Source organism: Phodopus roborovskii, unplaced genomic scaffold (genome assembly GCF_943737965.1).
Source record: "Phodopus roborovskii unplaced genomic scaffold, PHOROB, whole genome shotgun sequence".
Lineage (NCBI taxonomy): Eukaryota > Metazoa > Chordata > Mammalia > Rodentia > Cricetidae > Phodopus > Phodopus roborovskii.
The window spans coordinates 13,060,906-13,087,188 of NW_026125052.1; the positions used below are offsets into that span (position 1 = coordinate 13,060,906).

The window sequence follows — 26,283 nt, forward strand, 5'->3', positions numbered from 1 at the left end:
ACCATGTCTCCAGACAAATGTCTCCAAGTGGCAGTTCGCCCTGGGTAAGAAAGAACTACATATTGGGCTGGGGACGTGGCTCAGTGGTTCAGAGCACATGTTTCTCTTACAGAGGGTCCAGGCTTGGTTCCCAGCACACACATGACAGCTCACAACCATCTGAAACTTCAGGTCTAGAGGATCTGACTTCCGCAGGCTCTGAACACATATATGGTGCACAGACATGCAGATAAAACCCTGACACACATGAAATTAAAAATGGGATAAAATAAAATGAACCACAGATACAGAGCATGAATGAAAAACTATGAAGGGGTCCAAGAGAGAGACAGAGAGATTGAAAGGAAACCCAGAACATGGGTCTCACATGTCAAAGAGGCATTGGAAGGGAAAGAGAGGCCAGGCATGATGGCATATGCTTTTAATACCAATACCAGCAGAGGCAGGTGATCTCCGAGTTGGAGGCCAGCCTGGTCCACATAGTGAGCTCCAGGAAAGCCAGAGCTACACAGAGAAACAAACAAACAAACAACAGCAACAAAAAGCAGAGGCTGCCTGTGTCAAATGCTGCAGTGGAGTAGTGAGACAAGGGCCAGAAACAGCCACTGACTTTGGGGACATGATGGGCCCAGGTGAGCCTGAGAATGACTTCCAAGCAGTACACCCTTTGTAGAGTCTGAGGTAGAGCCAAGGCATGGGGAGGGCAGCTCCTGACCACCACTTTTTACTTTTATTATTTATTTATTTATTTGAGACAGGGTTTCTCTGTGGCTTTGAAGGCTGTCCTGGAACTAGCTCTTGCAGACCAGGCTGGTCTCGAACTCACAAAGATCTGCCTGCCTCTGCCTCCCAAGTGCTGGGACTAAAGGCCTGTGCCACCAATGCCTGGTTGACCATCAGTTTTTATTGAGGGTGACAAGCGAGGCAGGGTATGCACAGGGGTGGATGGCTGGGTGAGATTTTATGTAAGGGCTCAGTGCTGGCTGGGGCCCCTGCTCCTTCCAGCCTCTTCCAGCCTGCCTGGCAATGCTGGCATTTAAAGTGGGAAGAGGTTGGCATCTTGGGCATCAGAGTGGTACATCGAGAGGTGTGGGAAAGTGGACTGAGGCCCAGCATTGGGCTGTTGCCTGGAGGCTGTCCAGATGTATGTGGGTGGTGGGATGGGCTGGGGTCCGTCTCCTCTGTGGTCCATGGGCTGCTGCTTCTCAGTCTCGGGCAGACCCGTGGCAGGCCTGGCTCTCATCGCTGCCCTGTCTCTCCCATCCTGTGTCTCCCTGCAGAAAGCGGGCGGCGGCCTGCGCCAGTGGAAGCGTGTCTATGCTGTGCTGCGGGCACGCTCGCTCTCGTTGAGCAAGGAGCGGAGGGAGCCCGGGCCGGCGGCTGCGGGGGCTGCGGCGGCCGCAGGTGAGGACGAGGCGGCGCCCGTCTGCATCGGCTCCTGCCTGGTGGACATCTCCTACAGCGAGACCAAGAGGAGGCACGTGTTCCGGCTGACCACCGCTGACTTCTGTGAATATCTCTTTCAGGCTGAGGATCGGGATGACATGCTGGGCTGGATCAGAGCGATCCGGGAGAACAGCAGGGCCGAGGGCGAGGTGAGGCCCTGGGCTTGTGCCCAGCGGGCCACCAGGGCAAGGCAGGGGCAGGGCAGGGCAGGCCTCTTCTTAGCTGCTGTGACCTAGGGTGGCCACTCTGAGCCTCACTCCCTCTCCTGGAAAACAGCTATTGAGAGTTCACCTTGGGACTGCCTACCTGGGTTTGGGTGTGAGAACAGACACATACCCAGTGACTACAGGGCAGCTGGCATCCTCAGGGTCCAGTGACCAGCAGACTCAATAACATCTGCAGTAATGACAGTAATTACTGTTATTGTTGGGACTGCCTTGGGCAAGCTCTGGCCCAGAGAGGTCAGCTCCAGGGCAGCCATAGCCTTTGTCAGGACAGTAGACACCCTCCATGGAGTGGGTTGCACAATGATCTGTCCTGCCCAGTGGTGTAATAAATTGGGGGACAGTCACACTGACCTTAACCAGAGGGTTTAGCCTTTGGCAACAGGTGCTTAGGGTTAGGCCAAGTGATTTGGAGATAGCTTTAAAAAAAAAAATGCCATCTCTCCTGGGAATTACCGATGTCTCCTCTTGGTTTGATATGGCCAGTCGTCACTTGACATACCTGTGCAGAAAGGGGTACAGTCCTGGGCTTGGAGGCTCCGCCCAGGTGGCACCTGGACAGCCCTCTTTCTGAGGACAAGCCCTTTCGCTGACGGTGTCTTCCCCTCCTGGGGAGCCTGGGTTTCCTGTTCTGGAGGCTTGGCCAAGTTTTCTCCTTAGTTACTATAGTAGCTGCGTGTCCTGGTTGTGCCCTCCGTACCTGACAGGCCCGAGAGGAGCTTCACAGCTCTGCACCCAACCCCAGAGTTATTGCTGAGGTGACTGAGGCTCAGAGATGTTAGGTGGCTTACCCAAAGTCACCCAGCGGCCAGGGAGTCCAGCCCTGGCCTTTGTCCATCCAGGGTCCATGCTGTCCACCTGGTGGATAGAGGCAAGGCTGAGGCAGGGACCAGGGAGGAGCTCTGGTGGATGTGGCCCGGGGGCACTGATGTGCCTTTTCTCTCCTCCCCTGCTGCAGGACCCCGGCTGTGCCAACCAAGCTCTGATCAGCAAGAAGCTTAATGATTATCGGAAAGTGAGGTAAGGCCTGTTCTCTAGGAGTAGCCTGTGGTGGGGAGGACATCCTACAGGGTTAGGAGTTCACAGCCAGGGAGGTCCTCAGACAGGCCTGGGGAAATTGTCTCTAGCTGGAGGGGATGGAGGCCAGTGAGAGTGGCATGCTGGATAGCCCCAAATGAAGACACTTCCTCTCTTCCTTTTTACCTCTGCAGCCATAGCTCTGGGCCCAAAGCCGATTCCTCCCCTAAAGGCTCTCGGGGCCTGGGAGGCCTCAAGTCTGAATTCCTCAAGCAGACTGCAGTCCGAGGACTCAGGACTCAGGACCAACCTGCAGGAAGCAAGGGTAGGAGGGCTGGGTGCCCTGTGTGTGCTTGTGCTGGGCAGTGTGTGTTCAGGGTTATTTCTCATGTCTACTCTAAGTGTGAGCCTACAAGGGTCTGGAGCCTCAAGGTTTCAGGACTGCAAGCTTCTGGATCCCAATCGCCTTCCACAGCATTCTTGTTGGATGGTCCTCTAGTCTCTGCTTGTGTCCTTTGGGAATGAGAGGATTCACTCTGCAGGCAGCATCCATCTTTGTACTCTGGACTATTAGGAAGCACTTCCTGAGCTGGAGAGATGGCTCAATGGCTAAGAGCACTTTCTGCTCCTGAGAGGCCTGAGTTGGGTTCTCAGAGCTCACAGCTACCTCTAGCTCCAGCTTTGGGAGATCCAACACCTCTGACATCTATGAGCTCCTGCATTGGTGCACACCCACACACAGACATACACATACACACACAACCCGTACATATACACATAATTTTTGTTGAGACAGGCTTTCTTTGTAGCTTTGGAGCCTGTCCTGGAACTCATTCTGTAGATCAGGCTGGCCTTGAATTCACAGAGATCCACCTGCCTGTGCCTCCTGAGTGCTGGGATTAAAGGTGTGTGCCACCACTGCCTAGCTTCATATGTATATATGTATGTATGTATGTGTATGTATGTATGTATGTATATTTATATATATATGTATATATAAATATCTTAGTGATTTTCCCCCCTGGTTTTTCAAAACAGGGTTTCTCTGTGTAACAGTTTTAGCTGTCTTGGAATTCACTTTGTGGATCAGACTGACCTCAAACTCACAGAGAATTATTTTAAATTTTAAAAACTTTTTTTTTTTTAAAGAAAGTGTTTCCTTTGATCATGCCAAAATGTGCAACACACTGCCACTTGATTGATGGGTTAGTTCTCAAGGCCACCAACAACCCTTATAGAGCTATGAACTCCTTCTTGGGGGCTAACTACCTCATCTTTTAATCCTTCTCTCGATGGATACAGTCCCTGTGTCCTAGGGTGTGGGTGTGGCATTGTGTGGGGCCCTCTGGGCTCCTCCAGCTGATCCTAGTTCTCTTTGCCACTGTTCATTCCAGAAGACAGTGCTGCAGCTCCCAAAACCCCCTGGGGTATCAACATTATCAAGAAGAACAAGAAGGCTGCCCCAAGGGCATTTGGGATCCGGTTGGAGGAGTGCCAGCCTGCCACTGAGAACCAGGTGGGTCTCTGCAGTGCTTGAAGTAGGCAGTACATAGAAGGCCAAGTTGGGGACCAGAGCTATAGGGATATGGCACCAGCTCATTCCTCATACACACAGCCTGGTGGCCAACTCAAAGAGGGGGTCCCTGAGTCCTGCAGAGGGCCTACTGAACTGAGGCCCAGCCTGGCTTGTACCTTCTCAGTCAGTGAAGTGCTTCTGTTAGTTCTGACCCTTAGGAGGGGGCGGGAAGGGCTTCATCGCCTTGGGTGTCCTTACAGCGGCTCTCACCTTTGTACTCCTGCATTAGTCTCCTACAACTTCCACCAGATCCTAACCCCTCTCCCCTCTCTGTGCCCCCAGCGTGTCCCCCTGATCGTGGCTGCCTGTTGTCGTATTGTGGAGGCACGGGGGCTAGAATCCACTGGCATTTACCGAGTACCTGGCAACAATGCAGTCGTGTCTAGCCTGCAGGAGCAGCTCAACCGTGGGCCCAGTGACATCAACCTGCAGGATGAGGTAGGAGTGACACAGGCTGGTAGAGGCCCATGGACTGTCATGTTGCACTCACTATATACGCTATGATATACTCACCATTGGGCCAGAGCATCCAGGTGGCAGGAGAAAGCCTGCCTGGTCAGCCAGCCCTAGTGGGCATCTCCCCAAGGTTGGCCCAAAAAGAGATGCGACCCTGCGCAGATGGGTACTGAGACAGAGGCAGGTGTTTTGTTTTTCAGAGAGGGTCTTGTATGTAGCCCAGGCTGATGTTCCTGCCTCTGTCGTCTAAGATATATGCCTCCAGCAGGGCAGCTGTCCTCCGGGCTGAGTGACAGTTTTACACGAGTGCTTAGTTGTTCACTCAGTTAAAGTCAAATACGGGCAGAGGGGGGCTGAACACTTGCCAGCTAGTGAGCATTTCAGGCCACCCCCTCAGCCTGCCCCCCCCACAGTCTTTAGCACCAGGATGGACAAAAATGGGATGCTGGCTGGAGTGCATGGGTCACTGAGGTCCACAGAGCCCTGGCCTGGAGGAAGAGGTTGTACCATGCTCTTGGGGCGGCTGGTCACCAAGGCTGTAGCCTGGAAAAGGAGGCAGATGCTGAGAAAAGCCTATACAAAGAGCTGGAAGTTCCCAAGTCATTCCTAGAGCTTGAAGGTTCCCAGAGGAGCTCTGAGGGGCAGCACTCAGGTCAAGGCCTGCTTCCTTTGCTAGGGCAAGGGTCACCCTGCTTTGCACTGAATGTTACCTTAGACCTTTTTCACATCCATGTATTTATGTGTTGAGGGGCTCACATGTACTATGTATGCCATGGCACGTGTGTAGAGGTCAGAGGACAACTTGTGGGAGTTGGCTCCTTCCTTCCACCATGTGGGTCCTGGGGATTGATTGGACCCAGGTCATCAGGCTTGGCAGCCAATCCCTCTGCCCGTTGAACCATCCCTCACTGGCCTCCCTTGGATTTCTGTGTAAGTTTTTATTTGACCAAAGGGGCTCTACTGAAAAACGCTTTGAGCAGGAGCCATGAATCTGGCTAGTGACGCACCATAGACCCTGTGGCAGAGTAGTTGTGTCTTTGGGAGATGGGGAGAGACGACAAATAGATGTGACATCAAGGACAAAGTAAAGAGTGATCTGCCATCAAGGGCTTGTGTATAAGAGGGGGAGGAGACTGCTGAGGGCTGAAGTAGGAGCAGCCGCCAGAGTTCCTGAAGTGTAGAAGAGTAGGTGGGTAGCTCTAGTGGGGAATGATAGCAATGTTCAAAACTCATGGAAGTGCTTGAGGGTTGGACAAAAGGTGGACACACCGTCTGCGTTTGGGGGTGCGGATGGTAAGGCCCAGGGCATGTGATGTGTTCTTGAAGCCTTTGACCTTGAGCCAAAGGACAGTAGGGGACTTTGGGTTGTTCTTAACTGGGGAAGCACAGCCAAGAGTATGGGAATGATGCTGAGAAAGACAACTGTGAGTGGAGAGTGAGGGTATAGTGTAGGGAAGAAGTGTGTGTGTGTGTGTGTGTGTGTGTGTGTGAGAGAGAGAGAGAGAGAGAGAGAGAGAGAGAGAGACTGAGGGTCAGGACACCACAGCAGGCCCTGTGTGTGTGTGTGTGTGTGTGTGTGTGTGTGTGTGTGAGAGAGAGAGAGAGAGAGAGAGAGAGAGAGAGAGAGACTGAGGGTCAGGACACCACAGCAGGTCCTGTGTGTGTGTGTGTGAGAGAGAGAGAGAGAGAGAGAGAGAGAGAGAGAGAGAGACTGAGGGTCAGGACACCACAGCAGGCCCTGTGTGTGTGTGTGTGTGTGTGTGTGTGTGTGTGAGAGAGAGAGAGAGAGAGAGAGAGAGACTGAGGGTCAGGACACCACAGCAGGCCCTGTGTGTGTGTGTGTGTGTGTGTGTGTGTGTGTGTGTCACTGACGGTCAGAATGCTACAGCGAGCCCTGGGTAAGTAGAGGCAGAGAGAGGGAGAAAAGAGGGGCAGAGACTAGAAGAGAGAGCTAGCGGCTGCATGAGGAAGGGGGTGGCTTGAGGAGAAGCTGAAGCAGGAAGGGTGGGGGAAGAAATGAGTCAGATCATAGCCGCGTTGGATTTGGGGTGATTGTACATCACCTATATGGGTTGACAGTATCCTCAGGGGTCATGGGACAGCCTGCGACCAAGCGTCTGCTGTCTGGGAAAAGGCAGACTGACACCAGCTTGGAAGGACAAAAGGGCAGGACTCTTAGGAGGCTGGGGGGTTGGGGTGGGGGCGGAGACACTGTCACAGAGACCAGAGGCTGAGCTGAGAGGTCTCAGGTTCGGCAGCTGGGAAATGAGTGCTCAGGCCTCGGGGCTGGGAGGAGGTGAGGAATGGAGAAAGGCATGTAGGAGCTACTCCAGCCCCGTCAGCCTGCAGTGAAGCACAGCACCTCACCTTAGCCAGGGAGAAGAGCTGGAGGGATGGCTGGCCTGACCCAGGGTCAAGCAGGCATGCCCACTGTGCTGGCTGTGCAGTTTGTTGTAGGCATCATGGTTGCTTTAGGATGTGTGGGAAGTCAGTGGTGCTGTGTGGAGCCTGTGGAGAGGGTGACACTGGGGACCCTCGGGCATTAAGCTGAGGCTCTTTGTGATGAGTGTGCATAGGGCTGTCTTCTGTTGCCCAAGTTCCCTTGCTTTCTAGGCAGTTCTGAGTGGTTCCCAGCAGGGTAGCTAAGCCTCCCTCCTAGCTACAGCATGTAGGGTGTTAGTGCCCTCTGGTGGACAGAATGACCTGGTGGTTCCTTCTCTATTAGAGTAGCTTTTTCTTCCTCCTCCTCCTCCTCCTTCTTTGTTATTATTATTATATACCAATCCCAGTTCCCCTCCCTCCCCTCCTCCTGCCCCCCCATCCACTCCTCACAGAGGGTAATACTTCTCATGGGAGTCAACAGAGTCTGTCCTATCACCACATCGAGGCAGGACCAAGACCTCCCCCCTGTGTCTAGGCTCAGCAAGGTATTTCTCCGTTGGAAATGAGCTCCAAAAAGCCAGTTCATGCACTAGGGATAGGTCCTGGTCCCATTGCCAGTTGCCCCACAACCTGCTCAAGCCATCCACTGTCGCCTGCATTCAGAGAGCCTGGTTTGGACCTATGCAGGTTCCTCACTGTCAGTCCAGAGTCAGTGAGCTGTTTCTATGGGTTTCCCCATCATGGCCTTGACCCCAAGAGCAGTTTCTCTACCCTAGCTCACTTGGCCATTTGGGGCAAATTATGGATTGATGCGTGTGTGTGTGTGTGTGTGTGTGTGTGTGTGTGTGTGTGTGTGTGTGCTTTTGTATTGTACTGGAGGACATTTAGTACCATCCCTGGTCCCTAGCCTTTATCCATCCCTGTGTGTAGTGTTCCCTCTACCCAGTTGTGAAAATCAAAATGGCCTGACTGGAGAAAAATCTGAGTGAAAGTGCTTGCCACCAGGACAGCCCGATGATGAGTTTGACTCACCCAGAGCCCACAGAGGAAGGAGAGCTGATTCCCAAACCATGTTCTCAGATCTCCACGTGTGCACACACCCAAACACACTAGTAATAAGCAACATTTTTTTTTTTTCCTGAGACAGGGTTTCTCTGTGTAGCTATGGCTGTCCTGGAATTCACTCTGTTAGACTAGGCTGGTCTCGAATTTACAGAGCTCTGCCTGCCTCTGCCTTCCAAGCTCTGGGATTAAAAGTGCTGGTTTGATTGAAAGACCTGCTTCATTGAATGAGGAGGAAGATGGATAGAGAATAATCAGGTCTCCACATGTGTGAACCATGCACACTCCCACACACATGCATACATGCATACACACACATATGAAAATGGGAAAAGACCCAGATACTGCCAGACAATCCTGGGGGACAAAATCGCCCCTCTCGACGCATTGCCTCACGGGAAACAGTGACAAACAAGGAAACAAGCACTGGAAGGAAGTTGGAGGTGGTGCAGATGACCAACTGGGTAGTAGCATCTGTGGCTTTGGGATCGAGGCAGGGTGAGGGGCCAGTGAAGGGCGAGGTGAAGAGTCCCAGTAGGGGCAGCATGTGAGGCCTGAGCTGTGGACACCGAGGCTATGGGTGAAGATGGGGGTCTGAGGCTCAGGGCTGACCCTGGCACTTGTGGATACACTGCATATGTTCAGGGCATGCTCAAGTGGGGCAGCTCCCCTCACTTCTGTCCCCCACACTTGGGTCCTTTTGCTTTTTTGTGGTCGGCAGTATTGAGCCCACTGGGCTGGCAGGAGTCAAGGATGTGTTGTGGACAGACATGAAGGCCTGGACACCTTGAGTGGCCTGGCTGGTCCTAGGATTGGAGGTGGGGACATGGGCGCGTGGGATGAGCATACTGTGTCCTGACTTCTGTGCTTCTCCTTAGCGCTGGCAGGACCTCAATGTGATCAGCAGCCTGCTCAAGGCTTTCTTCCGAAAGCTGCCGGAGCCCCTCTTCACTGATGGTGAGTAGTGAGTGGAAGGGGGAGGTGAGAGAGAGGGACACGCCACCCACGCCTCTCTCCTCCACTCCCGGCCATACACATATTCTCCCCCCCCCCCACAGCTGTTGGTTTTAATTTGGGTTTTATTTTATATGTATTTATTTTTATTATATTCTTTAAAAACACCAAAGAAATCTGTGTGTGCAGAGCATGAAGCCTATGCAGTCAGTCCTGTCACTCTGATCTCCCTCCTTGAGGTCGTGGCCACCCTCTGACCTTTCACTGTAGCCTAGCTCTGCTCCCTCTGATGGTTCCCCCAAAAGGGACTGTTATCAAACTCCTTCATGGGCCCAAGCATGGAGGTCACCCGGCCCAGAAGTGTCATGGCCAGTGTCCCACCGCGGGCTTCTGACCACAAACCCACCTCTAGCCCACGGACTGTTGCATGTTACTAACAGCTTGAGAGGGTAGAGCCGTGCATGCCCTTCATACCAGCATTCAGGAGGCTGGGGTAGGAGGAGGATGCTTTTGAGGCTAGCCTCGGCCGCATACAGAGTATAAATAGAAATACGCCTCAAAAATAAAATCACAAGCTAGACGTGGTGGCACACACCTTGTCCCAACACTCAGAAGGCAAAGGCAGGCAGATCTCAGAGTTGGAGGCCAGCTTGATCTATTTTAGTTCCAGGACAGCCAGGGCTACATAGAGAGACCCTGTTTCAGAGACTCCAAACCAAAACAAAAATCACAAACAGACAGCAAACCAATTCTGCCATGCTGTTATGTTTCTTTCCTGACCCTTATGCTGTGAGTGAGACAAAACACCCATACACATAAAAGTGGATCTCTAGCCTATGCTGTCTCTGATCGCTCCTCTGCTGGAGGGTGTTTGGATCACCCTCAAACCCTCCGTGGCTTCCTTGAATCTGTCCTTACAGGACTGGATCTGTTCTGTAGGTGGATGCTTAGATGTGGAGTGGTAAGTCAGCGTCTCCCCGTGAGAGCTGGTGTGGCTTGCACTCTGAGGAGGCTGAGTTTATATTCCCATTAGTAGCACAAGCAAGTGTGTCTCTGACATACTTTTCGATAGAGTTTCATTCATTTTTGATGTTTTAGTTTTACTCGTTTTATTTTACTTTTTTGTGGGAGTTGGGGCAGGTTTGTGTGTGAAGATGAGAAGGTGACTTGCAGGAGGAGTTGGTTCTCCCCTGCCAACCTATCGGTTTCGGGGATTGAACTCTGATCGTCAGGCTTGGCAGCAGATGTCTAAGTGACCAAGCCATCTCATCAGTCTTCCTACTTTATTTCACTTTCTGTTCATTTAATTGATTTGTTTTATGTGTGTGGATTTGCCTGCGTGTGTGTCTGCCTGTGCCTGAGGTTAGACTCGGGCTCTAGATCCCCTGGAACTGGAGTTACAGTGTGGCTGCAACAAGTGCTTTCACCCGCCGAGCCATCCTGTCACCCTTACTATTTCACTTGAGACAATAGGTTACTCAGACTGGCTTTGAATATCTGATTGTCTCTTGCCTCCGCCTCCTCAGTATGTGGAATTACAGGCAGGTAGGTACTACTGTAAATGGAGGTTTGTCAGTTCTCGAATAAATACTCAATGGCTTAATATCAATTACAATCATTTGGCCAATGGCTCAGGCATATTACTGACTAGCTCTCACAATTAAATCGACTCATTATATTTTACTACGAGGCTGGTGGCTTGTTACCTCACATCTTGCTTCTCCGGCAGCTACAAGGCATCTCCCTGACTCTGCCTTCTTTCTCTCCAAATCTTTGTTTGGATTTCCCACCTGGCTCTATCCTGCCTGGACATTGGCCAAACCAATAAAAGCAATAATACTCGCAGCATACAGAATGATATCCCTCTCATCATAGCACCACACCCTGTTTGCTTATTTTTTTTTCCTTTTTTGCAGTGTGGGCATCAAACACAAGGCCTTGCTAATGCTGGGCATGCACTCCACTGGCTTTCTTAGTGTTTGAAGCTGTTACTGATCAGTAGGAGGGGATGGTATCTCATTATGATTTCATTGTATTGCCCCCATTTCTAGGGAGTGTCGGCCTCTTTTCGTTTATTAGCTTTTTCTGTCTCTTCTGTAATTGTTTCTTCATACCCTGCACCTATACTTACATATTGTGTTGGGTCATCTTTTTCCTCTTGATTTGTGGGAACAAATTTTTTGTATGTGATATGCATTAACTTTGTTGATTTTGCATCTATTTACTGCAGCCTCCTCTCCCTGCCTCTTTACTTTTTCCTTAGATAAGGTCTTGTACCCCAGGATAACACCGTACTTGAAGCAATCCTGCTTCAGCCTTCTAGATGCTGGGATTAAGGGTTATACCATCACAACCACAAGGGAAGCTGCCATTTCCCTTGGACTTTTCAGTCTAGAAACTGGAAACAGTTTTTAAAATCTTCAAAATTATTATTACTATTATTTCTTCCTCTTTTTGTTTTTTGAAATAGGGTTTCTCAGTGTAGCCTTGGCTGTCCTAAACTCACTCTGTACACCAGGATGGCCTTGAACTCACAGAGATCTGCCTGCCTCTGACACCACTCCCCCCCCACCCCCCACCCCCCGAGTGCTGACATCAAAGGCGTGCACCACCAATGCCCAGAGAAAACACTATTTTTAAGCGCCTAAACACTCTTTGTTTATTGGGTTGGATATCTCATGTTTAGGCCTTATGATTGTAAAAATATTTTCCCCTGTGATTTTTTTTGCCTCCTTTTGAGATAGGTTCTTACTAATTTAGGCTGGCCTCAGACTTAGGGAAATCTTCCTGCCTCAGCCTCCTGGGTGTTGAGATTATAGACATGAGCCAGCATGCCCAGCTTGCCTTTGATCTTTTCAAAATTATTACATTTATTTATTTATTTATTTATTTATTTATTTAGTTAGTTAGTTAGTTAGTTAGTTAGGGAAAGGAGCACACAAGCATGTCAGCCATTCATGTCAAGGTCAAAGGACAGCTTACAGGCTTGTGTGAGGTAGAAACGGACACTCACTGGTCCCAGGCATGTGGGCATGCCCACACCCTTGTTCCTCATTGCCTGTCCCCACTGCTGTGTCCCCACTGGAGTCCTAGTCCTTCTCACTGCCCATGTGTGCATCTTCAAAAGTCAGTGGTTGACATCTGGTGTCTTCCTCTATCACTCTGCACCTTATTTCTGGAGACACTGAGTCTGGGGCTTGCCAGTTGTCTAGAATGACTAGCCAGTGAACTCCAGGGATCTTCCTAACCCCTCTCCCACTACAGGGGTGACAAGGCAGGCTGCCACGGTAACTTTTGGGGGGGGGGTGCAGAGTTTCTCTGTGTAGCCCTGGCCTTCCTGGAACTAGCTGTGTAGACCAGGTTGGTCTCAAACTCAGAGATCCACCTGCCTCTGCCTCACTAGTGCTGGGATTAATGACAATGTGCCACCACCACCCAGCTTTTTCTTTTTTTTTTTTTTTAAGATTTATTTATTTGTTCATTTTATGAATATGGGTGCCTTGTCTGCATGCTGCCTACCTACAGAAGTGGGCATCAGTACCCATTATAGACAGTTGTGAGCTTCTGTGTGAGTGCTGGGAATTGAACTGGACCTCTGAAAGAGCAGCCAGTACTCTAAACCTCTGAGCCATCTCTCCAGCCCCAACACAGTGAGCTTTTTATATGGTGCTGTGGATCAAAACCCTGGTCCTCATGCTGGTACAGCAAGCACTTCCCCCGCTGAGCTATGTCCCAGCCCTAAACCGTATTCTTGGCAGTCCTTGTACATGGCTCATCTGGATGAACTGTGTTTTCTATTTTGATGGTGTTGGGGATGGTACTGAGGGCCTGGCCATGCTACATTGCTGAGAATTCCATCCCAACTAACCTGATGGAGGCTGCAGCCCCAAGGAGCACGGGGAAAAGGGCTTACCTATTACCTTCACTATTAAAGTTCCCGGGGCATCTTTGGGAACCTCAGGAGCTGGGGACTCAAGTTGAGGCAGGTGAGGTGTCTGAAGGCCAGCTTCCTTTTTTTCTTACCTACTGACCTGAAGACACGGGTGGGGACCTTTGCAAAGATCAGGGGAAAACTCTAGTCTTCCCACATGGCCACTTGGAAAACAGCAATGCCCTCCCCTCCTGGCTGGGACTCTCAGCTGCCTGCCTCCCACCTCTGAGGGTCTCTCCTGTGTTCTAGACAAATACAACGACTTCATCGAGGCCAATCGGATAGAAGACTCCAGGGAGAGGATGAAGACCCTGAGGAAGCTGGTGAGGACAGAAGCCCTGTCAGGCAGGAGGGGCAGCCTGGTGCCATCCCCCAGAGGCTTCGGAGAAGCCTTTCTCTACTGATAGCCTCAGTTTCCCCATCTGCACCAAGGAAGGGGGTTGGAAGGTGGATTCCAGCTCCCTGCGGTGGGGCAGTGGGAGTGTCCCTGGAGCATGGTGGAGGCCGGATTGGAGATGCCACAGCCTGGTCCTTTCCCTCCTCCCTTCCTCTAGATCCGGGATCTTCCGGGACACTACTATGAGACGCTCAAATTCCTCGTGGGCCATCTCAAGACCATCGCTGACCACTCGGAGAAAAACAAGGTGTGTGTCGCCCCCTGGTGGAGCCTGGAAGCACTAGGTGCACGGAATTCGTGCTTCCTTGGTGTGGTTTGAGCCCTTCCTCTTCCTAAGGCTATTCTTTTCCGACCACACTGGGCCAGCGCCCCAGCCTGCGGTGGGGCCGCCATTCCCTCATAGAGTCAGCTGCTGAGTTGCTGAAGGCCATGTAGAGGTCAAGAGCCACCCTCCCCCATGCAGGGAGGCATCTGCCCTCTGATCCAGCTCCTGTCCCTTCGCTCTACTACATCTTCTCCTCCAGTTCTTTCTGTCTTTTGGTTCTGCAGTGGAGAAAAAGAGAGGAATGACGGGATTCCTCCTTGTTCTAGACTACCCTAGACTCTCCCATGTCTCCCACACTGGAATCTCCACTACTATCACTAACCTAGGGCTACCCTGGACGGGTGTATGAGGTGGGCACTGATCATGGCTGCCAGGCCTGGAAATGAGAGAGGCTAAACATCTGGCTTGTGCTTTACTTGGCAAACCTCTCTGGGCCCATGTGGGGTGTTCAGCCCCTAATCTCAGGACACATCAGGGTTGGGGATGGTGGTCTCAGCTGACCTGGAGTGAAGGAAGGGTGAAGGGTACTGGAGGTCATGCTCAAAGCAATGATCCTGTGGACTTTTCCCTCCTCAATGCAGATGGAACCCCGGAACCTGGCGCTGGTCTTCGGACCAACGCTGGTAAGGACATCTGAAGACAACATGACAGACATGGTAACCCACATGCCAGACCGCTACAAAATCGTGGAGACGCTGATCCAGCATGTGAGTGCCCTTTGTGTGCTTTCATCCTGGAAGCCCGAGACCAGGCTCCACCCCTGCCTAGCCTGGGTGCCCCAAGATGCTTGCAGTAGCACCTTGAGGAGACGCATGGCCTTCAGCAATGACATGCTGCCATCAAGGCAAAACAGCATTGCTTGCAAGTCCTTAGTAGAGGAACAAGACTGAAGGAGTGTCGGAGAGGGGCAGAGATAGTGCAGCGGGGCTGGCGACTAGCTGCAGAGGGGCCTCAGGAAGTTGTTGCAGTAGAGGTGGCCTAAGCACACAGGTGTGTGATTTGGTTGTCACCCATAGGTCCTTGGGTCAGGGGGCACAGATGGTACAGGGCATGAAGCCAGGACCAAGGCCACATCCTCCAAGGTGCTCTGATGCAAGTCCCTGCCTCATATCCCTTCTGACTCCTAGAGGGTCCAAGGAGCCCCCTATATTCTGCTACATCAGTGGTTCTCAGCCTTACTAATGCTGAAACTCATGTTCCTCATATTGTGGTAACCAACCATAAAATTATTTCTGTTGCTACTTCATAACTGTAATTTATGCTACAGTTATGATTCATAATGTAAATATGTGTGTTTTCTGATGGTCTTAGGTGACCCCCAAGAAAGGGTCATGATCCATAGGTTGAGAACCTCTCTGGTAGGTTCTTGGTTTTGCCTAGGAAAGGTGAAGAAACCATAGTGGCCAGCAGAGGGCGATAGAGGCCTCTAGCCTCTGAAGCCCACCTTCTTTTGGGGGCTCAGGATGATTTTATGAATCAAAAGATTACCTCCTTACCAACCTGTGGCAGCCAGAGTGTGGACCCAGAGTCCTCGTCTGCAGGAGTAGGGCTAGCCATTGATCTAGGAAGGGAGCCCTGTTACCCCACTTTATAGATGAAACCAGGGCTCAGAGGTGATGCCTTGCAGAAGGCCACACACCAAAAAGTAGCACCTCTAGGATTTCAAACAAGTCTGTCTACACAACCCTGTGCTCCCCTCCCTACCGCCTCACTCCTTCCGGCCAGGGCTGACTGCCCAGAGGCAGCTTCTGGCCTGGGAAGGAGACCATGCTGACTATCACCTGCTTATCCGTCCTTCACCCTAGGTCAGGGCCATGGCTGCAAGGGGGGGGTGACTGTGACCCACTCTCCACCCAGCATGGGACTGGCCCCCTGGAGATACAACTGCTGGCCTGGCAGGATTTTGTTCTCAAGCACTGGGGTTCCCAGAGACTCCCACAAGGGGAGCCATGATAGGGAAGCACGGCTTCTGGCTGTGTGGTTTCTGGAGAAGTTGCTGGAACCCTGAGGTCAACACCTGCGTTGGGACAGTAATCTTTAGAGAGAAAGGAGGCCCTCATCCGGTCAGTTTTCCCAGAGGCAGTGTCTGTGCCTCAGTGTGTGTGTGCGCGCGCGTGCATGTGCATGTGTGTGTGCATCGGAGTGTGTATGTGTGTGTGTGCATGTCTGTCTCAATGCCTAGCCTAGGGTATGGGTGGTGAACGCTCTGTTTGCTAAGTGAATGAGTCAGCCATGAGTGACTCACTAAGGTGAGGCAGCTGGGCTTTCCACCCAAGGGATTCATTCACTGCTGACAAAAAGTTGAGCTGGTGTCTTTCCCTTCTCAGCCTCCCAGGCCTGGGGACATCTTTAACACTGAGTAGGCTCCACCCTCTTCAGCCCCCTCAGGCCACCCACCTAAGAGTTCAAGGGGTCTCTACAGGAGTGGCAGGGCCCAGACAGGGGTAGGTTGTAGAAGCCAACGTCCCAGCCAGTGACCACTGGATTTAGTGGTAACATTAACTTCTCCTGGGATTTCCGTCAAAATGGCTTCCAACAGGGGTTCCTGTCACAAAGGGAAGCCTCGGGCAGCCAGCAGCAAGGGGTTCCCAGGCATCTAGATCAGACTTCTCTAGGTAAAGGGTGGGAAGTGAAGGGTGAACAAGACTGCTGTGGGGCAAAGAGGAGCGTGGAGCCAGGTGCTTGGAGGAAGTCACCCCGCAGCCCTGTTGTGTCTCCCAAGACAACTGACATCCAGAGCCCATGGTGGAAGATGTAGTCGTTTATTCAGCACACGTGGGACCCTAACTCTCATCAGCCTTGGCACTGTTGTCTTCCCTGTGTTAGGGGTGGTGCCCAGGGCCTTGGGTGTGCTAGGCCAGTGTTCTCAAACTGAGCCACAATCCTGACTGCGCCCTCTTGTGTGTTGGGCGTATTTGATACCACCACTGGCCCCTAACCCTCAAAGCCAGACTGTCTCCTCAGTTGTGACAATAGGAAATAGGCCTGTGACAGGCCTTCAAATTCAAGGCCAGCCTGGACTTCATAGAGTTGGAGAACAGCCTCAGCGACAGGGCGAGGCCCATTTCCAACTCTCAATTGCATTTGGCAGTTTTCTCTCGTTCCACATTTTGTAGCTGTTTGTTGTGACACATTACATGTTATACATTCCTTAGACTTAGGGGAAGTTCAATACAGTGACAGGACTAGGGCTGGACACTGTATGCTTGGACAGTTATTTCAGCAAGTTTAATGGTCTTTAGCCAAGTATTTTTGTTTTTATTTCTGTGAATTGTAGTCTTCTTCTAGAAATATATATAAATACATATTATGTATTTACTTATTTATATATATTGTGTGCTGTGTTTATTTTGAGGTAGGATCCCACTATGTAATCCTAGCTTAGACGTCAGATCAAGCTGACTGATCTGCCTGCCTCTGCCTCTGCCTCTGAAGTGCTGGGATTAAAGGCGTGTGCTGCTTTAATTTCTATATTTCATATGTATAGTTGTTTTCTGCTTTCCTTCTGTAATTCTTTTAAAAATTTTAAGGTAGTATACAAAGTGAAGGTTTCATGATGGCATTTTCATACATATGTGTTATTGCTCAGCCTGCTCCCCCACACTCATTGCACCCCTTAAATTTATTATTAGTAGTGTATGTGTGCATAGTGTGTGCGCATCATAGGACAGCTCTGGAGATGGTTCTCTTCTACTTTGTGCAGGTCCTGGGGATTGAACTCACCAGGCTTGCACAGTAGGTACCTTCCCCACTGAGTCATCGCACCAGCCCCTGCCCCCGTCCTGCTGGCTCCCTTCCTCTAGCTCCATTACCCTCTCCCTTTTCCTGGCTCCCCATCCCTTAAGATCTCTCTCTTCCCAAACATGCTCCCTTTCTATTTTCATGGTGTGTGTGTGTGTGTGTGTGTGTGTGTGTGTGTTCACGCACATGTGTGAGTGCATGCTTGTGTGCACATGGGGAGGCAAAGGCAGCCAGATCTCTGAGTTCAGGCCAGCCTGGTCCACAGAGTGAGTTCCAGGACAGCCAGAGTTGTTACATAGAGGCACCCTGTTTCAAAAAACAAAACCAACCAAACAAACAACAACAACAACAAAAAGATCTATGGTTCTACCCATTTTCTGGTAGATGTCATGATCCTGATTTTCCTTATATAATATAATCCCATTGTGTGTGTATTACATTTTTGTTATACATTCATCTTTTAGTGGTCATCCAGGATGGTTTCTTTCTTAGCTATGATGAAAAAATGCATCAGTAAACATGGCTATGCAAGTACTTTTGAGGTTTTTTTTTTTTTTTTTTTTTTTTGAGGAACCTCTGCACAGACTTCTGTAGTGGCTGAACCACTTTCTGTCCCCCCAGCAGTGAGTGTCCCTCCTCCCTCCCTCACCCTCCTCCCTCACATCCTCCACACATGCTGTTTCCTCCTCGGCCTCCTCCTCTCCTCCCCACTCCTCCTTTTTCCTTCCTCCTCCTCCTCTCTTCTTTCTTTCTTTCTTTCTTTCTTTCTTTCTTTCTTTCTTTCTTTCTTGAGGCTGGCCTTGGCCTCCCGATCCTCTGGCCTCTCCCTCCTGAATGCTGGGGTGACAGGTATGCACCACGCTGCCCCAGTCGGGTCCTCTCTGTCGCATTGGTCTGTTTTGTTACCGGGCGCTGTAGTATAGTTTGAGATCAGCACTGTGATGTCTCCAGCACTGTTCTTCCTATTTGGGATTGCTCTGGCTATTTGGGGTCTTTTGTATTTGCATGTGAATTTTATACTTACTGGTTTTTTTCTAGTTCTTTGAAGAATAGCATTGGAAATTGGATGGTGATTGTGCTGAATTTATATACAGCTTTTGGTAATCCATCCATTTTCGCAGTATTAATTTGGCCAGTTTATCAGCACAAGAGGACTTTTAATATCTCTTAGTATCTTCAGGTCCTTTCTTAAGTGTCTTGTCATTTTTATAGTAGAGAACTTTCACCTGTTTGGTTGGGTTTATTCCTAGAGTTTTAAAAATGATTAATTAAATAATTTGTGTGTGCATGCACACGCACACGGGTACATATGTGCCACGGTTGTATAGCACAGCATATGTGTATAGAAGTCAGAGCACAGATTGAAGGAATCTGCTCTCTCTTTCCACCATGTGGGACATGGGACTTGAACCCAGGTTGTTAGGCTTGGCAGTCAACACCTGTGCCCACTGAACATCTCACTGGCTCCAGTTGCTAGGGTATTTTTTCCCCAGATTTTTTTTTTTTTCATTTATTTACCATCCATTCACTCACTGTTACTTATGTGTGTTGAGGCGGGAGATGGCATGTATGTAGAGGTTAGAAGAATGCTTGCAAGGGTCAGCCTTCTGCCACCAAGTGGGTCTCTGGGACTGTCCTCAGGCTGCAGCCTTGGTGGCCACCCCTCTGGACCCTCTCACTGGCCCTTCGAGGGTTGTTGAGTTTTTCCTTTTTGTTCTTTTGTTTTGTTTTCTTTGCTGTTGTGAATGGATTTTTTTTTTTTTTTTAATGGTTTCTTTTCAGCAAGGTCATTACTGGTATATAGATTATCTATTGATTCTTGTCTGTTGAGTTTGTCGTTTGCTAGAAGTGTTCATTGGATTCAAAAGTTTTCTGGTGAGATCTTTTGGGACTTTTAAGTATAGGGCCATATTGTCTGTAAATAGGAATTCCTTGGCATCTTCCACTCATGTTTGTGCCCTTCGTTTCTCTTTCTTACTGCTTTAGTGAAAGCTTCAACCTCTATGTCCAATGAGAATGGCAAGAATGACTCCTTTTTTTTTTTTTTTTTTTTTTTTTTTAAAAGACAGGGTTTCTCTGTGTAACAGCCCTGGCTGTCCTGGAACTCACTCTGTAGACCAGGCTGGCTCTGAACTGAAAGAAATCCATCTACCTCTGCCTCCCAAGTGCTGAGATTAAAAGTGTGCACCACTACCTCTCAGCTAGACCATGTTTTTCAATTAAAAGATGTTTTGTGTGTATGGGTGTTATGCCTGCATGTATGTCTGTGCACCCATGGAAGTCAGAAGAGAGTGTTGGATCCTCTGAAAATGTAGCCCAGTCTGCCCCTCAAACTCACTAAATAGCCAACATGGCATCCAATCTCCATGTGTACTACATATGTTGCTGGAAATGAAACCTAGGCCTCATGGGTGCTAGGCAAGCACTACCAACTGCACTGTCTCCTCAGCTCTAATAGTTTTTATTATCAATTTTATTGTTAACTGTTTTCCAAACTGAGAAATGAATTCAGAGCCTTGTGTGTCTTGGGTAAGCACTCTGCCAACCAAATCATAGACCCAGCCTGTTCCTTTCTCTGCATGTACCTCCTTCGCCATTTCTTCTAATTCTGTTTTCCAGTCCTTAGTATGTACTAGAATTGCTACACCAGTGTGTTTGCAGCTCCCGTTCCTTGCTAGACTCTTCTGTCCTTTGACTCTGTCTGTAGTAATCTTTGCCGATGAAGTGTGTTTCTTGGAAACAGATAACTGAATTTTTTTTTTTTTTTTTAAATCCAGCCAGCTAGTCTGTGTCTCTTTATTGATGGGTTGAGATAATTTACATGAAAGGTTGTAACTGAATGATATTTACTGAGTCTTGTCATTTGGCAGCTTGAGTTACTGTTTGTCCTCTTCTCCCCAGCAGTATGAAGGATTTTTCAGGTTTATTGCTAGACTCTCTCTTCTTCTGTCTTTCTTCCTCTGTTGCTGTCTATCTCTTCTTCCTCATGAGGTTTACCCTTTGGTGCCTTCTCATGACTGAGGCTTTCTTGTCCCTCCATGTAAGCATGCGGTGCTGGCTTTGTTTGTCAAGAACTGCTGTCATCATCGTGAAATAGTCTTAGTTTCCTGTCATTGTCAGGCCATAGCTCTGTGGGCCCCGGTTAGCAGTTGTTTTCATACTTGCCAGGCTTGGCTTGCATAGTTCCATACTTTGTTGGCTCTGGCTAGCTGATGAGAGCGGTAGTGTATTTCTGACGGATTTGTGTTTGTAGGTGAGTCCACATTTCCCAATGCGTATAGCATTGTTTCTTTCCTTTTTACACCTTGCCTGTAAGCTGCCTTGAAGAGGTTCTTCCACATTGTTTGGGGTTCTCTTTGGGTCTCTAGAGCTGGCAGTTTTTGTGATATATTTGTAGAATAGAGTCCAGATGCCCTTAGTTTTAACCTGAGCTCCCTCTATCCTGTGACTGAGTTGGTGTGGTGTCTTGATCACCGTTGTGGTCATGTTCATGTTTTTTTCTTCTCTATTGTTAGATTTGTATTTTATCCACCTGTCCTCTGTCTTAGTCAGTGCTGAAACACCATGACCAACCTGGGGAGGGAAGGGGCTGACATTTCCACATCATACTCCATCATGGAAGGAAGTCAAGGCCTGAACCTGGAGGCAGGAGTTGATGCAGAGGCCATGAGGGGTGGGGCTTGCTGGCTTGCTCCCTCTGGCTTGCTCAGCCTGCTTTCTTATAGAACCCAGGAGCAGCGCTACTCACAATGGGCTGGGCCTTTCCACGTGAAATCATTAATGAAGAAAATTCCCAACAGACTTGCTTGCCTTTAGGCCAATCTTACATAGACATTTTCTCAGCTGAGAGTCCCTCTAGTTTGTGTCTATGGGCATAAAGCTAGTCAGCAAATCCTCCTTCAACGGTGCTTTCTGCTGTTTTCACTGAGTTTTCCATTTCCAAGATTTCTATTTTTTTTTTCTCAAAATAGTTTTTTTTTTTTTTGGTTTTTGTTGTTGTTGTTGTTTTGCTGACCTTTTTCCTCTACTTTGCTGACTTTCCTCACCAGATCCCACATTGATTTTATTGTCCTCTGTCAATAATTGATTATTTTTACTAGTAAGCTTTTGAAATCTTCACCTAGCATTTTACTATTACAGTACCTCATTCATATGTATTTTTATACACATATATGAAATGTGTATGTTTTGCCTGCATGTGAGTATGTGTACCACGTGCCTGCAGAGGGTAGGGGGACTTCTGGAACTACAACTACAGAGGTGTGAGCCATATGGGTTCTGGGAACTGAACCCGGATTCTCTGCAGGAGCAGCAAGTGCCCTCAAGCAGAGCTATCTATCTCTCCAGCCCTATTTCAGAACGTGATTTGGGAGAGCCTGTTGGCAGGTTTTTAGTGTTTCTTGGCTTCTTTCTGTATTGTAGTTTGGATGTTGCTTGCTATGTTATTTGGAGATCTGCCTGTTGAGCAGCCTGCTCTTCAGGGCTCAATCCCCAGTACCATTCAGAGAAGAGAAAACAAACTACTGCAAAAGCAACATTGTCAAACCATGCTAGAAGCCAGGTGGTGATTGATGGTGCACACCTTTAATCCCAGCACTCAAGAGGCAGAGGCAGGCGGATCTCTGAGTTCCAGGCCAGGCTGGTCAACAGTGAATTCCAGGACAGCCAGGGGTGCACAGAGAAACCCTGTCTCTAAAAACCAAAACCAACCAAACAAACCAGGGTCTTGCTGTGTAACTCTGGCCACACAGTCTAGGTTGGCCTCAGCTTACAGTGAGTCTTCTGCTTTGTTCTCTCAAAGGGCATGAGCCACCACCCTGGTCCCTCTCCCAACACTTATTCCAGGCAATACCATGAGAATAGATGCCTGAGGTCACTGCAAGGGCGTGGTGCGCTGGGCGCTAGCCAGAGTTGCCTGTCTGTCCGCCTCTTCTCCTCTTACTACACTTTGAGCAGTACCCAGCCTTCATTGCATTTAAAAATTATGCTTTTACCTTTTGTTCCTTTTCACACATTCTTCTAATTTTGTTTGCACATTTCTTTTTTATTAGGAGCAATCTTTCTTTGTCCGTTTTTCCTTTGGTTCTGTTTTCCTTTCGTCTTATTTATTTTGTACTGTTTTTACTTTATTTTGTGTTTCAGTTTGTTTTGTTTGTTTTTTAAAAAGAGTGGGTGATGAGGACTCTGGTGGGGTGCACAAAAGGGGAAAAATAAAAACCAAGGTGCTGGAGCGCTTCCTAGCTCCTCAAAACTTGGAGCTTGCCAATTCTCTGCACTCGGCAGGAGGTGCCTGTTGACCCTGTGGCCAACCCCTTTCCCGGGGTTTATGCTGGTATTGGCTCTGTTGGACAAGCTCTTGCCAGAGCTCCTCTTTCCTTTAGTGATCTCTTTCTGCGCGCACACTCAGCTTTACTGCCTGTGGGGTGGGCAGATTTTTCTAGCCTTCTTGAGACCCCTAGGGTGGGAGTCTCCCAGATGGGAAGTAACTACGCACAGAGATCCGCACTGGTGGAGGACTGTCTTTCATCTTTTGAGGCGTCCTCAGTGATGCTCTCCCTGACAGAGGGATGGGACCACAGGTGTGAGGGAAAGCCTTGGAGGGTCTGAGTTTCCAGGCTCAGCAGCAGTGACTTCAGATAGGTGGCTGCAGAGACCTTTCACTCATAAATCTGAGGCTTAGGGCTATTCTCAGCTCATAGGATCTGCTCCCCCTGAGGGCGGGATGCATGCTTCTTGCCTGAGCTAAGCCCCCAGCAGCCACTCACTGTTCAGACTCAGGGCTGTTTGTTTGTTGTTTTGTTTTTCAAGACAGGGTTTCTCTGTGTAGCCCTGGCCGTCCTGGAACTTATCCTGTAGACCAAGCTGTCCTCAAACTCAGAGATAGGTCTGCCAGCCTCTGCCTCTGGAATGTGGCCACTTTTCAGACTGTTAACAGCCAACTCCCTGGCTTTCTATAGCTGCCTTTGGGGTTCTCACCCTGGGACTGGGGGCCAAATTCAGCCTTCCTGACTGATGTTGCTCCTTACTCTCAGGCTTCCTGAGGTTACTGGGATGTCTGTATTTTGAGACTTTGTTTCGGGTAAGTAAACAGCTTACTTACTTAAGCCTCCAGCTTAAGCTCAGGGTGATCTCGAACTTCTGATCCTCCTGCCTCCTGGTTTATGATGAACCCAGGTTTTTGCCACGTTAAGCAAGTAATCCAACAGAGCTTCATCCCAGCATAGCTTAGTTATTTGTTTTCTGATGTTTATTTTTATCTTATATGTATGGATGTTTTACCTGAATTATGTCTGTGCAGCACATGACTGCAGAGGGTGTTGGATCTCCAGGAACTAGAGTTACAGGTGGTTGTGAGCTGCTACGTGGGACTGGGAATGGAGCTCAGGTCCTCTGGAAGAGCAAACGGTGCTCTTAACCACCGAGCCATCTCTCCAGCCCCATCTTCATTTGTCTTGATCACACATGTTACGGATTTATGTTTCTCTTTTTTGCAAAGTATGGTTTTAGACATGTTTTGGTATGGTTTGGTGGTTTGTATCTGTATCCCAGACCTCCCAGAGGCTGAGGCAGGAAGATGTCTGTGACTTTGAAGCCAGCCTGGGCTACACTGTGAGACCCTGTCTCAGCCACCACCACCACCACAAAAATTCAATGTCTTTTTACTTCGCACTTTATTTTTGCTCACTTGAAGATTTTTCTTACCTCATACATCTTCAGAGTCTCTGGATTTTACCCCTTGGCTCCATAAGTAAGTTCTCAGCTCATCTGTTTCAATTGTCCCCTGATTAGCCAGGAAGCAAAGAGGAAGAGGGAGAATGGGTCCCACCCTCCCCTTCAGGGGTGCGCCCACAACACCCCATCTCCTAAGGTGCCTTCCAGTAGAGCCACCTGGGACTAAGCCTTTAATGCATGGGCCCTTGAGGGGCTTGTCCAGACCACAGCAGACAGCTAAGTTGCCCACAAGCCTTAGCCATTATAAACAAAGCTGCTCCAGGCAGCTCTGTGCCCATTCGTGGGTGGACTTAAGCTTTCCGTCCCTTGGGTTAGCACACACGAGCACACCTGCCAGGTCACACACACCAAGAGTGTAGTTAGCTTAGTAAACAATCATGAGTGCACTCCAGAGTGGCCTGCCATCTGCCCCAGCATGAATGAAAGCTGAAAGGCATCGCTGTTTCCGTTCTTCCCTCTTCCTCTCCCCTTGTTACAAGGTCTCACTGTGGAGCCTGTCTGGGCTTGAACTCCACAGCCTCCCAAAATTCCACCTGCCTCAGCCTCCCCACCACACCCAGCCTTGTTGCAGTTCTTGCCGGTATTAATGTTGTCAAGGTTATTGGCTTCCTTCTAACAGCTGTGTGGTGTAGTGTCATTTAATTTGCATGTCCTAGATGACATATGCTGTAGGGCCTCATTTACATGTGGGTATGGAACCCACATGTGTGATGTAGGGCCTCATTCACATGTGGGTATTGAACCCACAACCTCACACAAGGGCTCTACCTTACCACTGATTTCTGTCATGCATATGACTAAATCCCATTTGGACTGAAGGATATCAAGAGTTTCTCCTCCCTGGGTTTTCATGTGTAATGTTCTTGTTGAGATATTGCTCTGTGTACCGTGACATGTTTTTCCATGTGTGAAGTCTGGAAGGGTTTTAGCTCTTGTAAAATTATCACTAGTTCTCATTTTACTCCATTGTGAGTAGAGGACATGGATTGTGCAATGTAGACTCTGAAGAGCCATCAAAACCTATCCTGGTGGCCAGGATAGGTTTGACTTTCAAATTATTTGTGTATGTCATAGAAGAATGTATGTTCTCAAATGATTTGAGGGCAAGGTTCCAAGTATGTTCACTAGTTCGTATTTGTCTACTGAGTTGCTAAAGGAATCAGTATTTTTGCATATATATTTTAATGTTTTATGTGTATGGGTATTTACCTGCATGCATGTGTGCCCATGTGTATTGCAGTGCCTGCAGAGGCCAGAAGAGGGCATCAGATTTTCTGGAGCTGGAATTACAGCAGAGTGTGAGCTGACTTGTGGGTGCTAGGAATCAAACTTGTGTCCTCTGGAAGAGCAGCCAGTGCTCTTAGCGGCTGAGCCATCTCTAGAGCCCCTGCTTATATTTTTCTCATCTCCTGCAGGTCCATGAATTGTTATCTGTCTGTGATGATGCACTTGCCTCTGTGTGCACATCTGGGGACCAGAAGTTGACAGACACCCAGTATCTCCCTCTATCACTCTCCATATTATTATTAATAAGGCCTCTCACTGAACCCGGACCTCACAGTGTCAGCTAGACTGGCTGGTCAGCAAAGCCAGACCCGCCTGTCGTTTCTCTCCAGTGTTGGAGTTTAAAAGCTTTACCACCGTGCCTGGCTTTTACACCAGTGCTGGGATCTAAGCTCCAGTCTTCATTCTTATGCCTCGAGCACTTTATCTACAGAGCCACCTCTGCAGTCCCCAATTGTCCTTAAAATATCTTAAGATATCTTAGAGCCAGGTGTGGTGGTTCACACCTATATTCCCAGCCCTTGGGAGGTGGAGGCAGGGGGATCAGGAGTTCAAGGCCAGTCTGGGCTACATGGTACTTTGTCTCAAAAAATAAAAAAGGACATCATATATGCTGCAATTCATTTACTTTATTTATTTATTTATTTATTTATTTATTTATTTATTTATTTACACAAGGTCTCATGTAGCCCTAGTTGGCCTGACTAGACTGGCCTCAAACTTGTGACAATCCTCCTGCCTCTCTGGGACTGTAGG

At 49.1% G+C, this 26,283-nt stretch overlaps 1 protein-coding gene across 8 annotated transcripts in view; it reads left to right on the forward strand.

Moving 5' to 3' along the window:
* Positions 1–26,283, forward strand: part of Arhgap23 (Rho GTPase activating protein 23) — a 90,921-nt gene that overhangs the window by 55,069 nt on the left and 9,569 nt on the right. For 6 of the 8 annotated variants that reach the window (XM_051175309.1, XM_051175298.1, XM_051175328.1 and 3 more), the window contains 9 exons: positions 1,281–1,595; positions 2,629–2,690; positions 2,882–3,012; positions 4,082–4,203; positions 4,546–4,701; positions 9,042–9,120; positions 13,298–13,371; positions 13,603–13,692; positions 14,352–14,477. In XM_051175309.1, coding sequence (XP_051031266.1) covers positions 1,281–1,595; positions 2,629–2,690; positions 2,882–3,012; positions 4,082–4,203; positions 4,546–4,701; positions 9,042–9,120; positions 13,298–13,371; positions 13,603–13,692; positions 14,352–14,477 — 1,155 coding nt within the window. The remainder of the gene's footprint in view (positions 1–1,280; positions 1,596–2,628; positions 2,691–2,881; positions 3,013–4,081; positions 4,204–4,545; positions 4,702–9,041; positions 9,121–13,297; positions 13,372–13,602; positions 13,693–14,351; positions 14,478–26,283) is intronic. The other 2 variants (XM_051175299.1, XM_051175319.1) reach the window with 2 other exon arrangements.